The sequence below is a fragment of the Clarias gariepinus genome, chromosome 24 (assembly GCF_024256425.1).
Source record: "Clarias gariepinus isolate MV-2021 ecotype Netherlands chromosome 24, CGAR_prim_01v2, whole genome shotgun sequence".
Classification (NCBI taxonomy): domain Eukaryota; kingdom Metazoa; phylum Chordata; class Actinopteri; order Siluriformes; family Clariidae; genus Clarias; species Clarias gariepinus.
Genome location: NC_071123.1, coordinates 1,479,291 through 1,491,342, shown reverse-complemented (window position 1 = coordinate 1,491,342; position 12,052 = coordinate 1,479,291). Strand labels below are relative to the sequence as shown.

The window sequence follows — 12,052 nt, the reverse complement described above, 5'->3', positions numbered from 1 at the left end:
GTTTAGTGCTCTATTGTAGAATGCTTGGTGTAGGGTTTAGTGCTCTATTGTAGAACGCTTGGTGTAGGGTTTAGTGCTTAATTGTAGAACGCTTGGTGTAGGGTTTAGTGCTCAATTGTAGAACGCTCATTGTAGGGTTTAGTGAGCAAACGGAAAATGCTTGGTGTAGGGTTTAGTGCTCTATTGTAGAATGCTTGGTGTAGGGTTTAGTGCTCTATTGTAGAATGCTTGGTGTAGGGTTTAGTGCTCTATTGTAGAATGCTTGGTGTAGGGTTTAGTGCTTAATTGTAGAACGCTTGGTGTAGGGTTTAGTGCTCTATTGTAGAATGCTTGGTGTAGGGTTTAGTGCTTAATTGTAGAACGCTTGGTGTAGGGTTTAGTGCTCAATTGTAGAACGCTCATTGTAGGGTTTAGTGCGCAAACGGAAAACGCTTGGTGTAGGGTTTAGTGCTCTATTGTAGAATGCTTGGTGTAGGGTTTAGTGCTTAATTGTAGAACGCTTGGTGTAGGGTTTTGGTGCATAAACATAGAACACTTAGTATAGGGTTTAAGGTGCAAACGGAGATCACTTAGTGTAGGGTTTAGTGCGAAAATCAAAAACGCTTGGTGTAGGATTTTGCTGCATAAACATACAACACTTAGAGTAGGGTTTAGTGCTTAATTGTAGAACGCTCGGTGTAGGGTTTAGCACGCAAATGTAGAAGACTTACTGTGTAGGGTTCAGTGTACAAACGTAGAACAAATCTGGAACGGTCGTTTTAGGGTTTAGTGCAGAAACGTAGAAACACTCGTTGCAGGGTTTAGAGCGCAATTGGAGAATGCTTAGTTGTAGGATTTAGTACGCAAACGTAGACCGCTCGTGTGTGGGGTTTAGTGCGCAAATAGAGACTGCTCAGTGTAGGGTTTAGCGGCACTTCATTTTACTATCATTTATTATAAACCTATCGTTATGTATTGCCTAAATGAAATGCCTAGTTTTATAAATCTAAAGAGTAGTGTATATAAGCTCTTGAGTGTGACGAGCGTCTTGTTTCTGTGCCAGTCCATGCACGGTGACATCAGCACACTGAAGACTACGCTGCTGGAGGGCTTCGCCGGAGCTGAAGAAGCTCGAGCTCAGAAAGAACTCAGTCGAGATAAAGGCTACCTCCAGCTGCTCTACAAGAAACCTCTGGACCCGCGCAGTGAGAACCAGCTCAAGGTGGAAGCCCACACACATATACACACACACACACACAGAGAAGCAGCAGAGACCTCGTTATTGAATATGAATATTCTATTACATTGTTTCTGGTTGTAAGTCTCAGGAGCAGGTATTTACTCAGGAGACATTGCAGTTTGGTTTATTTATGAGTTTCTGGTAATTACAGCGTCCGTGTTGTAAAGACGGTCTCTGGTTTATTTAAACAGGAGATCCGCAGGCTGTACCAGTACGTGAAGTTTGCAGTGGAGGATGTTAACGACGTGTTGGATGTGGAGTGGGAAAAACATCTGGAGAAGAAGAGAAAACAGAGGTTTGTGGTTCTTCATCTGACACAATATGAAAAAAAACCAGATGCGTTTATATCAGTCAACTCTTAACTACTACACGTTTAAGTCTTAAGTTTTATATATTTATACCTAGCACAAAGTTTTAAATAGGAGTAATTACGATTTGTTTTAAGAATTAAATTAAATAATTACATTTTGATGTGTGCAGAACTACAGTAAAGTAAAAAAATATAAAATGAGTACACGATGATAATATATCCCAAGTGTATTATCATAACCTGCAGTGTTATAATTTACTGTATGTATGTTTACAGAAAAACACTCAATTCATTTATAATTGACATAAAACTGGACGATGTGAAGGTGTATACATCTCATCGACATCATGGTACATTACGTCATATTTACATTTAGGCATTTGGCGGACTCTCTTATGCAGACCGACTTTGAAGTTTCCATCATTATATAGATCCTTACATGGGGTTATGTCACTCACATCATAATACACTTTTCACTGATATTTTATAGTGCAAAAACTTTGGCAGAGAAATTCCCATTCTTTCTGGTTTGGGACCAGACGGCCATGTTGCCCTGAATTTTTATAGGCATCTGCGCAAAACTTTTATAGAAATGTTAAATCTGGTCTCCCAAGTGCAACAGGATAGAAATTACCCCTCATACACACACACACCCCTTCATATTAGGAGGATTCCTATCTAGTTTTTGAGATATGCAACATTAAGGGGGGTTGAAGTACTCCACTACTCTGATTTAAAATTATGTTGATCAAAAATAACTCACCCATTTAAAACAAAAAAAACAAACATGGATTCGAGGCAAAAATTATTACATAGACTTTGGGTTTGTTGAACGCTTTTGGACTCACCTTTGAGAAACTGCCGTACTGCACGAAATCTTTTGAAATTCACACATGAAACTTGCCGTCCCACAAGTTTAAACCCTCTTCTCTCAAACTATCCAAGAATCAAAACTCTCGCACCTAAGCTTCCTCTGATATAAGTAAAAAAGTCGCAGGAGTGCTCTTGGCTTTGAAGTTGAAGCTGGTTACATTCTCTGTCTGTAAGAGGGTCGGCTGCAGCGAGTTGCCCGAGCCACGCCCACACATCCACTCACACACACACACTTACAGGAATCACAGGCAGTATACACAAACTTTGCAAAGATCTATCTTTCAGCATTTTTCTCAAGAAAACTTTTGTACTTGAAAGTTTCTCATGTAATTGTAGATAGTTTTATCTGTAATATTTAAACATAAATTTTACATTTTACCTATTTTACATAAATTCACAGAATTTATTTAGCTTTTTTATTGTTTATCTTGAGTAAGAAGGTTCACTTTAGTATACAAAATCCATTGTTTTTTGTATATATTGATGTAAATTATGTTTAAAAAAATAGCCAGATTGCCAACCGTGTTAACTTACTTCCTGAAATATGTAACGTGTGTGTATAGATATCCAACTTTGTATAATTTTGTGCTGCTTTCAGACTCATGATAGTGCCTGAGCGAGAGGCTCTTTACACGGCTCTGGCCAACAACATGCACATCATCAACCAGCAGAAACAGAAGCTGGAGCACCTGGTGAGGAACCTGCAGACCCTGAGACTCTACAACAAAACGTCCAGCCAGCTCGAGTCCTCCTCACCATCACCGTCACCTTCATCGTCCTCACAGGGGTAAAGACCTTCACGTCACACCATCGATTCAGCCGTACATCTGTTTGTCCAACTCTACTTCCTGTCTAGACGATTTTTTTGTGTGTGTGTGTGTGTTTGTGTTGTAGGCTGGATAGTGAGCTGGAGAGTCTAAAAAACGCCTTGTTAAAGGCATGTCTGGATACAACACACAAAGGTCCTTCAAAATCTCCATGTAAGCTTTTTAATAATTTCTTACAGATAAAATGTTACACACCCGGTTTAGGATTAGGGGTATTTATTTTCTGTGTTATGCTCGACTGATCAACAAGAACGTATTCAGTTTACTTGCAAGGCATTTAAGGGATGGGTGTGGGCGGAGCAAAATAACCGGTTAAATAAAGAAATGAATCACAATCTGTCGATGTTAAATGGTGTTTGTGGACCTGTTGTCCACAGCGTGATCTTTTCTGAGTGCAGCGCGTCCTGTTACATGTTCATGAAATTTCTGCTAAAATGATACACTGTGTGTAAGAATACTGCTCTGTTTTGCCTTAAAATTATTGAAACTTTATTTGCAAATCTACTAGAAGATTTCTTTTAACCCTTTATGCAGGTACAAATTATTATTCTTTGCTTCATAAAGGTTAATATGTAGAGAATTATAAATAGTGCTTTTCTAACGCATGTTTACGGTAAGATCAGGTTTGCATCGGCGAGCGTCGGCATTTTAAATCTGATGTTCAGGAACATTTAAAACAGTTAAAGAAACACAAGGAACGGAACAAACCTGACTGAGACTTATTATTTATGCATGGAATGTCACCACAGTCATCGAGTTCATGTCACTGATGTTCTGTCTTTGATGTTTCTTCTCCAGCTAAGATGACTCCGGTGAAGCAGTCTCAGCTGAGGAACTTCCTTTCCAAACGTCAGACTCCACCTGTACGATCCACAGCTCCAGGTATCACCTTCATCACACGATCAGGGAAAATCCCACGGCGCCGCTTGTGGTTCTGTTTAATACAGTATTAGTGATGCATTCTATAGCATATGTGTGTGTGTGTGTGTATGTGCGCCATATAAAATGTAAACCTTTGGCAACGTGTTGAATAATAACTGAGTGCCATAAATAAATCAAATTCAAATTTTATTTGTCTCATACACAGTACGATATGCAGTGAAATGCTTAGACAACTGCTCATGACCTTAAAATAAAAGACTATAAATGGGAAATAAATATGAAAAAGGAAATAAAAGGTAAGTTTAACTAAGAAAGAATAAAATATAAAACTAAAATAAAATAACTGTACAGTACAAAATACACAAAATAAAAAAAATTATGAAAAAATATAGAAAAATAAGAAAAACAGCTGTACAAAGTAGAAATATAGATTTTATGGAATTTCTGTGTGGAATGAAGTTGGACACGAATTAAAATAAAAATGGAAATGTCCAGGGGCTGTGCAATCCACATATTTAAAGTGTTTTATGCATCAGGGTAACAGTGTCCAGGGGGTGTGCAAATTTGCTCGAAAGTGATTTATTTAAAGTGACTTGTGATAGAGTGATTTAATAAATGACCACGAAAGTGCAGTTGTGCAGTGGCCACTAGTGTAAACGAATATCCAGAGTGAGTGCAAAAACCATATGTGTGGATGTGCAAAATGGATCAGTACTGTGTGGTGTACTGATTGAGAGCTTGTCTCGCCTGCGGGAAGCAGCTCCTCCTCAGTCTCTCTGTATTGGTCTTCAGGAAGTGGAATTGCTTTCCTGACCTCAACAGTCCATTGCTAGGGTGGATGAGGTCCTTCACGATCTTCCTGGCCTTGGTCCAGCACCGCTTGCAGAGTGCAGGTCAGGAAGCTTGGTGCGGATGATGCGCTCAGCTGATGGCACCACCCTCTGTAGAGCTCGTCTGTCCTGCATGATGCTGTTCCCGAACCAGGTCGGGATGTTTCCCGTCAGGATGCTCTCTGTGGTGCAGGTGTAAAAGTTCCTAAGCACCTTGTAGTCTCTCTAGGAGGTAGAGTAAAGGGCCTTTTTCACCACGGTGTTGATGTGACAGGACCATGACAGGTGGTGAATGTGGAGGGAATTATGGTATTAAATGCTGAGCTGTAGTCAGTAAAGAGCATTTTAACAGAATTTCCCCTCCTAGTGTCCAAGTGAGTAAGTGATGTGTAGAGGAGGTGAGAGATGGCATCATCAGTAGAACGATTTAGACGGTAAGCGAACTGTAGTGAGTTTTTCAGTAAATCAGTAAATAAAGGCATTTCTTACACCCTATAGTATGAGCTGTGCTACTGCATTAGTGTATTGCTTAGTTTAACTAAGGGGGTAAAAAAAGCATAAAAAAAAAATTTGTAAACAAAAGTAACACTTCTCATTTCGAGTCTGGTTTAATTTTTGGAATTATTAGGCGTTTATTCACGTTCTTGAAGTATGTCGCCTCTCAAAATGTTATAAAGGTGTTGATTTATTTTCCACAATGTTACAGCGGTACTTCAGCATACAAACTCCCACCTTGCGAATTTTCGTCTTAAAAACTCTAATTTTGTAAAAAATTTACCTCTGTTTTTTTCCTAGAAGACGCCATAAAGTAGAGCAAACAAGATTTTCTTGAAGTTATTTAAGTGTCAGAGTAGGAGTCATTAACAGAAGGCGACACAATTGCCATAATATTGTTTTAAATTGTCCTAAAAGAGAGGAAACCAGGTGTATGAGGTCGACTATGTCAGCAGCACGAGTAAAACTCATACCAGAGAGATGTGAGTAGGTTTGAGGTACACAGTCACACCGTTGGGTGTTTGAGGGCTGCTTGAGTTTTTATTTCTGTGGTTTGCATCACCGAACAGAACTGTGTGTCTGTTCAAAGGAAAAGAAAGTAAACTTATCGGTCCTGCAGGATAAAACTGCACATTACAGTCAGAAATATTTGTATTAACCCTTTCATATTTTTATTTCTCTTTCTTTCTTTCTTTTTTATTTTAGCCAACCTGTCCAAATCAGCTTTCCTTTCTCCTAAATACTTTGAGGATCTGGACGACGACGTGAGCTCCACCTCGTCCCTGTATCAGTCTCAGGAGTATGACGAACCGCCGTCTGTGCGTGAGGAACCCGAGCTGCCTCAGCCCACCCTGGCCCCTCCGCGCCACCCCGCCGTAGTGCGCACTACTTCCATCCAGCCTCAGGCCGTCATCCGCTCCACAGCGCTGTTTAGCGAAGTACCGCCGTGGACAGCGATGGCCATCAGTGCTCGCGGTAAGACCCCCTGACCGAGACTGTGGGGAAATGATCTGTTTACAATCAAACTTGACTTGTGTTTGTTTTTGCTTTTGTGCAGAAGCTCCCAAGATAAACTTGGACAGCGCTGACAGCACGGCGCTTGCCACCAAGACGGTGACGCACGGACCTCCTCCCGCAGTAAAGACCACGCCTCTTGAGAAGGCCACGCCCACAGCTCTAGCCCCGGCCCAGGCTGCTGCAAGAGCCGCTTTAAACCGACAACTGAACAGCCAAAAACCAAGTAAGAGAAATCTCTCTCTCTCTCTCTCTCTCTCTCTCTCTCTGCACAAAAACTGCACAAATTATACCTGAGACTAAAAAGTCCTCAAATCGTCGTCACACCAAATACTCACTTTGTATCATTAATTACTGTTTACTTACTGGCTTTTTCTGTTTCTGAAGGCATCCTTACTCTACAATTTGAGTTCATAAATTTATTTGCATGTACCTAAGATTTTTACTTTATATGCTTTTGGTTAACCATTTGATAAAATTAACATTTCTCTTTTGTGTGTGTATAATCTTTTTTTTTTCTTTAGAATGAGTTCAAGTAATCTTTGTTTTTCTACAAAGCAGACTTTCTTTATTTTATTAACTAAAAAAAAAGGATTTGGGAGCCATGAAATATGAAGGAACTATTAAACGAATTAAACTATTAAATAAACTGTAGTTTTTAATTTAAACAATAAATAAAAACCTAAATTTTTAAGAGTTAATTTTTAAGCAAAAAACAGCTAATTATAAGAAATGTTTTTAACCCTAAATTAAACTTGTCATTTTTTTTATTTTAAAGTAAAAGAAATGCCTTTAAATTTAAAAGTTTTATTTTCAAATGTTTTAACCATAAACATACTAAAACTTAAACTATTATTGAAATTAAATAAACTTTTAATTAAATAAACTTAAATTAAAATAAATATAACAGTTTAATTTGAATACAATAGCATAATTTTTTTGCTGTAAAACAGTTTAAAAGCTACTTTTATTTTACAGGAACATGAACTAGAAAGGACTTTTATACAGACATATTGTAAACTAAACAGTTCTTTAAAACTTCTTTTCTTCACTTGTTTTCTGTTCTCTCACACCGGTTATAAGTGGACGCGTGTGGGTGTGTACAGAATACCCAGAATGCACTGGTGTGCAGAGTGATAAAAGTGTGTTGTGTTACAGTGCCGGGTCTGACCGAGCTGACGCTGAAGAACGTGCCTCAGGTGGTGAACGTTCAGGAGCTGAAGGATAACGGAGCTATCAGACCCATTCTCACTGACACCAGGTCAGTACCGCTACACTTACGTGTGTGTGTGTGTGTGTGTGTGTGTTAGGGCTGCAACTAACGATTATTTTAATGATGGATTAATCTGTCAAATTTTTTTTCTGATTAATTGATGAATCGGATTTTAAAAAAGCACACAAGAAAAGCGCTCATTTCAACCCTTTATTTAGAAACAGAACTAAAATCTTTAGAAAGTGCACAAAAATGTTGCTCCTTGAGCTGTTATAATAATAATCAAATAAAATAAAAATGGACTAACACAAAAAACATAGACATGTATGCCTTACATCTGCCAAATATATACAGTGGAACCTTGGATTACGAGCATAATTCGTTCTGGAAGCGGCTCGTATTCCAAAACACTCGAAAAAAAATAAAACAAATTAACCTGCACTTTACCTTTGAAAAGAATCGCGACAAAGCAGTGTTACTTTGTAGAGCAGAGAGAAAGAGTGTGTGTGTGTGTGTGTGTGAAGGTGAAAGTAGGAGGGGTCTGTGTGTGTGTGTGTCTTTGAAGGCGAAAGTACACACGCATACAGACACAAAATAAAATGTTTTAGGCACACACACGTGGTCACCGTGTTATAGTAAACAGTAAACGCAGGCACAAATGTTGGTTATACCAGTAAGAGAAGCGCACTAAGACCCAGCAGCCTCCGCTAGGTACCTTTCCTCTACCTCCTCTCGTATTTTGTTTTTTGTTTGCTCCGCCCTGTTTATGAGACACTGAACTCTGCTAGCATATGTGCGCCAGACTGAGTGTGTTCACTTTGCTCCGCGCTCAACTAAAGTTTTTTTTTTAAATAATCAAATATCTCCGCGTCGCACGGCACAACGAATCATGTATGAAATTCGTTGCCAACGCTTTTGGTAATCGATTCGTTGTTGCAGCCCTAGTTTGTGTGTGTGTTTGTGTGTGCGTGCGCACAAGTTTTAGTTTTGTGTATGTTTGTGATGCCAGGTAAGTAAACAAAAACATGCACAGGTTGCAAGAGATACGTGTGCGTGCGCGCGCGGCCTGTACTGTCCTCTAGTGTCCGCTCTCTGCCCCGTGTGCATGGATCAGTAAAGTGACGTGTTAGCCATAATAATTCATCTTTAGTAAGCAGCACTGAGACGCACACTGACAAGAAAGGTTAAAACACACACACACACTATTAAATCTTTTATTATATTTTAGAATAACACTCTACAGATATAACCTCAATGTGTTTGAAAGTTTTGAGCAAATAATCCTCACTACTTACCCTCGAGTTCATCATCACGTCTTTCACACGTCACACGGTGACACGGTTGTTTATCACGTGACAACGTTTAATTCAGATAAACATTCTGTTTGTATTTTCTCCCACGGTTAATCGACGGACAGGATCGTTCAGTGTAATGTTCACTTCACTATTCAGCTTTAGGTTTAAACTCTACTGCAGAAACATCATTTCATTTCTCTCTGCTGGAGTTAACATACTGCATCAGTGTGGAGTCTCTGTCTCTCTGTCTCTCTCTTTCTGTCTCTCTCTCTGTATCTGTCTCTCTCTCTCTCTCTTTGTCCCTCTCTTTGTCTCTTTCTTTCTTTGTCTCTCTCTGTCTGTCTGTATCTCTTTTTCTGTCTCTCTCTGTATCTGTGTCCCTCTCTCTTTGTCTCTCTTTCTGTATTTGTGTCTGTCTCTCTCTCTCTTTGTCTCTCTCTCTCTGTATCTGTGTCTGTCTCTCTCTTTCTTTGTCTCTCACTTTGTCTCTCTGTCTGTCTGTCTTTCTCTTTCTCTCTCTCGGTCTTTTTTTCTCTCTCTCTGTATCTCTGTCTCTCTCTCTCTCTCTCTCTGTCTTTGTCTCTCTGTTTCTCTCTCTCTCTCTGTGTCTCTCCCTCTGTTCAGACCTTCACCCCTTGTGTGCTGTGTGTATCCGCAGAACTTGTGATCTGTGCCACAGCACTGAGGGGGTGAAAGGGCGCCACCCTGTGGTAGGAGCCAGGGCATTGAGTTGTTTTTGGCAGTCTGACCTTCAACCTTTCTGTTTGCTGTGTAAGGAGACGATCCACTCGACCTACGTACTTTACCGTCAAATTTTCAATAAATTTGTGTTTTAGTGGAGCAGATGAACAGGACAGAAAAACTCCTTCTTCAGCTAATTTAAAATTCACTTTGTGTCGGTTTGAGCAGTTTATATTATTCAGACTGAACAGAATCTCCCGGTGTTAAGCTGCAGGGGTTTGATTAGAGAGGACACGACGCTCGATACGAATACTGAACGCTCGTCTATAAAATATTAATATATATAATACGTAAAAATCTAGCAGAACAGGATAATGTGTAAACTTTTACAGTTCCTGATCTCTTCACAGTCATTTATTACAGAACATTCTTTTTTCCTTTTTCTTTCATTTTCAAACCTACTTTAAAGTTTGTGCACCCCTAATAATCACGCCCATATATGGTTCTTTATCACACAAAGTTGAAATTCACTCTAAAAGCCCTTTTTAGAAGAGTGAAGAGGGAACACATCTGGAATGAGACGTTCAAACAAGGGAGTTTGGGTTTGGATGCTCAGGGGAGATCATACATCTAATCTTCTTCTGGTTATTCCTGTCAGAGTAAAACACGCTTATGAGAAAGAACTGAATGAGTTGCTGATTGTTTTCCGTCTTTCTCGCACCTTCTGTCTTGCAGCTCCTCCATGTCGTCGTCTCCTGCAGATCAAACCTTTCAGCAGATTGCGGCGACCGCCGAGGCCAAAAAAGTGAGTGAACCTGTTTGTATCAGCCCATATCACAGGCTATCGTGTGTGTGTGTGTGTGTGTGTGATGATTCTGTGTGTGAACGTTCAGCGCTGGGCAGAACTCCTTGTTCCTTCACTCAGTACTTCCAGAGTCAGACTTTTGTGTCTTTTTGTCTCTCGAATATCTTCAGTCCAGTCCTTGAGCAGTTTCAGAGGAATATTTTCTCATGTGTTAAACCACACAGCGGCCTATGAATCATTCAAGCATCTAACTTAAGACATGACGCCGTGAGAAACAGGTGCAGACCGCTGTGTAAAGCCTTCTCCAGCATATCGCAAAGATTCTCTTATGGTCTGGAATAGGCTCAATCTGGACTCATCAGGTCACATGATCTCTTTCCAATCCTCCACAGGAGGTCCAATCTTTATCCTCATGACCTTTTTTGAACCATTTCAGAAAGTATCCGTAACCATGGCGACCATAGCACTAATTTGCGTTATTTGGTGTAAGGAATTAATCGTTGTGAGGTAAATACCTTTTTTATGTGTTTATTCTTGTTAGACGTCCATGAAACAAGTTCTCCCTCAGGTTCTAGCAGCTCTGTATCGTTCCCTCAGCTGCCCCTGCCTGCAAGCCAAAAAAAAAAAATCTAAACCTGTTCTTTTCTTAAGAATGATGTAAAAGTTACAGCTCGACCCTTGACACTGGAGACTCCTTCCATGAATGTAATCTAAAACAGAAAGCGTGAATTGTTGCACACGTTCTTTTAGTCCGCGCATGCCGTACAAGTCACCGTGAACGAGCTGTTGCTATGGTGCGAGTAAAGGAGACACCAGTGCAGTAATGTGAAATACCCCAGACACGTCCGAAATTCTAGCAGAAGAGCGAAACATGTGACGGCCCTTTAATGACATCAAACACATACAGTCATACACAGGTTGTTTTGTTTTGTTATGAGGATACAGTTATAATACAGTCAACTCATAACATGTAATTTGATGACTGATTTATAAATGTTGGATTGTTTAGATGCCAGAAATCGTTATATGAAACTAAGATCAGATCAGGCTGAATTGGTATATGTTATTATTTAATGTTTATTTAAATATTACACGCACATTGTCTTTAGACATTGCGCTTGTACACATGATTAGCACTTTGTTCTACAGCTTCAGTTGTCTGACTTTATTTGTGCTTAGATTTTTTTCATGCCTTTCTCTTTCCAAATCGTCTCTGTGAATTCTTCTTTTTGTGGCATGTACTGCCCCTGTACTGTTGACTGTTGATGCTCCCACCACCGTGCTTCCCTGTGTGGTAGTGCCGTGCGATACAACCTCAAATCAATAACTGAGCGTTTTTCCTTTGATCATGATTTGACTAATTATTTTTTTTCTCTGCAATGAAATGGATTTAATGATCTTTCATGATTTTTTTGTATAGCAATTCATGTTTTTATGTTATTCTTTTTTTTGTCCATGTTTGCATTTGTGCCTCTAAACACAGCATCCCTTGTGGAAGTAGTGGTTAATTTACTTTGTTTAAATCACGGGACAAAATCTGAGAAAAGAATTAATAATAAAATCAATATTTTTATAAAATACATGTTTATAGAATCCCAATACAAATTG

General features: G+C 39.5%; 1 protein-coding gene across 2 annotated transcripts in view; it reads left to right on the top strand.

Moving 5' to 3' along the window:
* Nucleotides 1-12,052, top strand: part of nup214 (nucleoporin 214) — a 39,083-nt gene that overhangs the window by 8,985 nt on the left and 18,046 nt on the right. For both annotated transcript variants that reach the window (XM_053485897.1, XM_053485896.1), the window contains 9 exons: nucleotides 1,043-1,201; nucleotides 1,411-1,514; nucleotides 3,001-3,189; nucleotides 3,297-3,382; nucleotides 4,028-4,111; nucleotides 6,142-6,411; nucleotides 6,494-6,676; nucleotides 7,609-7,711; nucleotides 10,375-10,444. In XM_053485897.1, coding sequence (XP_053341872.1) covers nucleotides 1,043-1,201; nucleotides 1,411-1,514; nucleotides 3,001-3,189; nucleotides 3,297-3,382; nucleotides 4,028-4,111; nucleotides 6,142-6,411; nucleotides 6,494-6,676; nucleotides 7,609-7,711; nucleotides 10,375-10,444 — 1,248 coding nt within the window. The remainder of the gene's footprint in view (nucleotides 1-1,042; nucleotides 1,202-1,410; nucleotides 1,515-3,000; nucleotides 3,190-3,296; nucleotides 3,383-4,027; nucleotides 4,112-6,141; nucleotides 6,412-6,493; nucleotides 6,677-7,608; nucleotides 7,712-10,374; nucleotides 10,445-12,052) is intronic.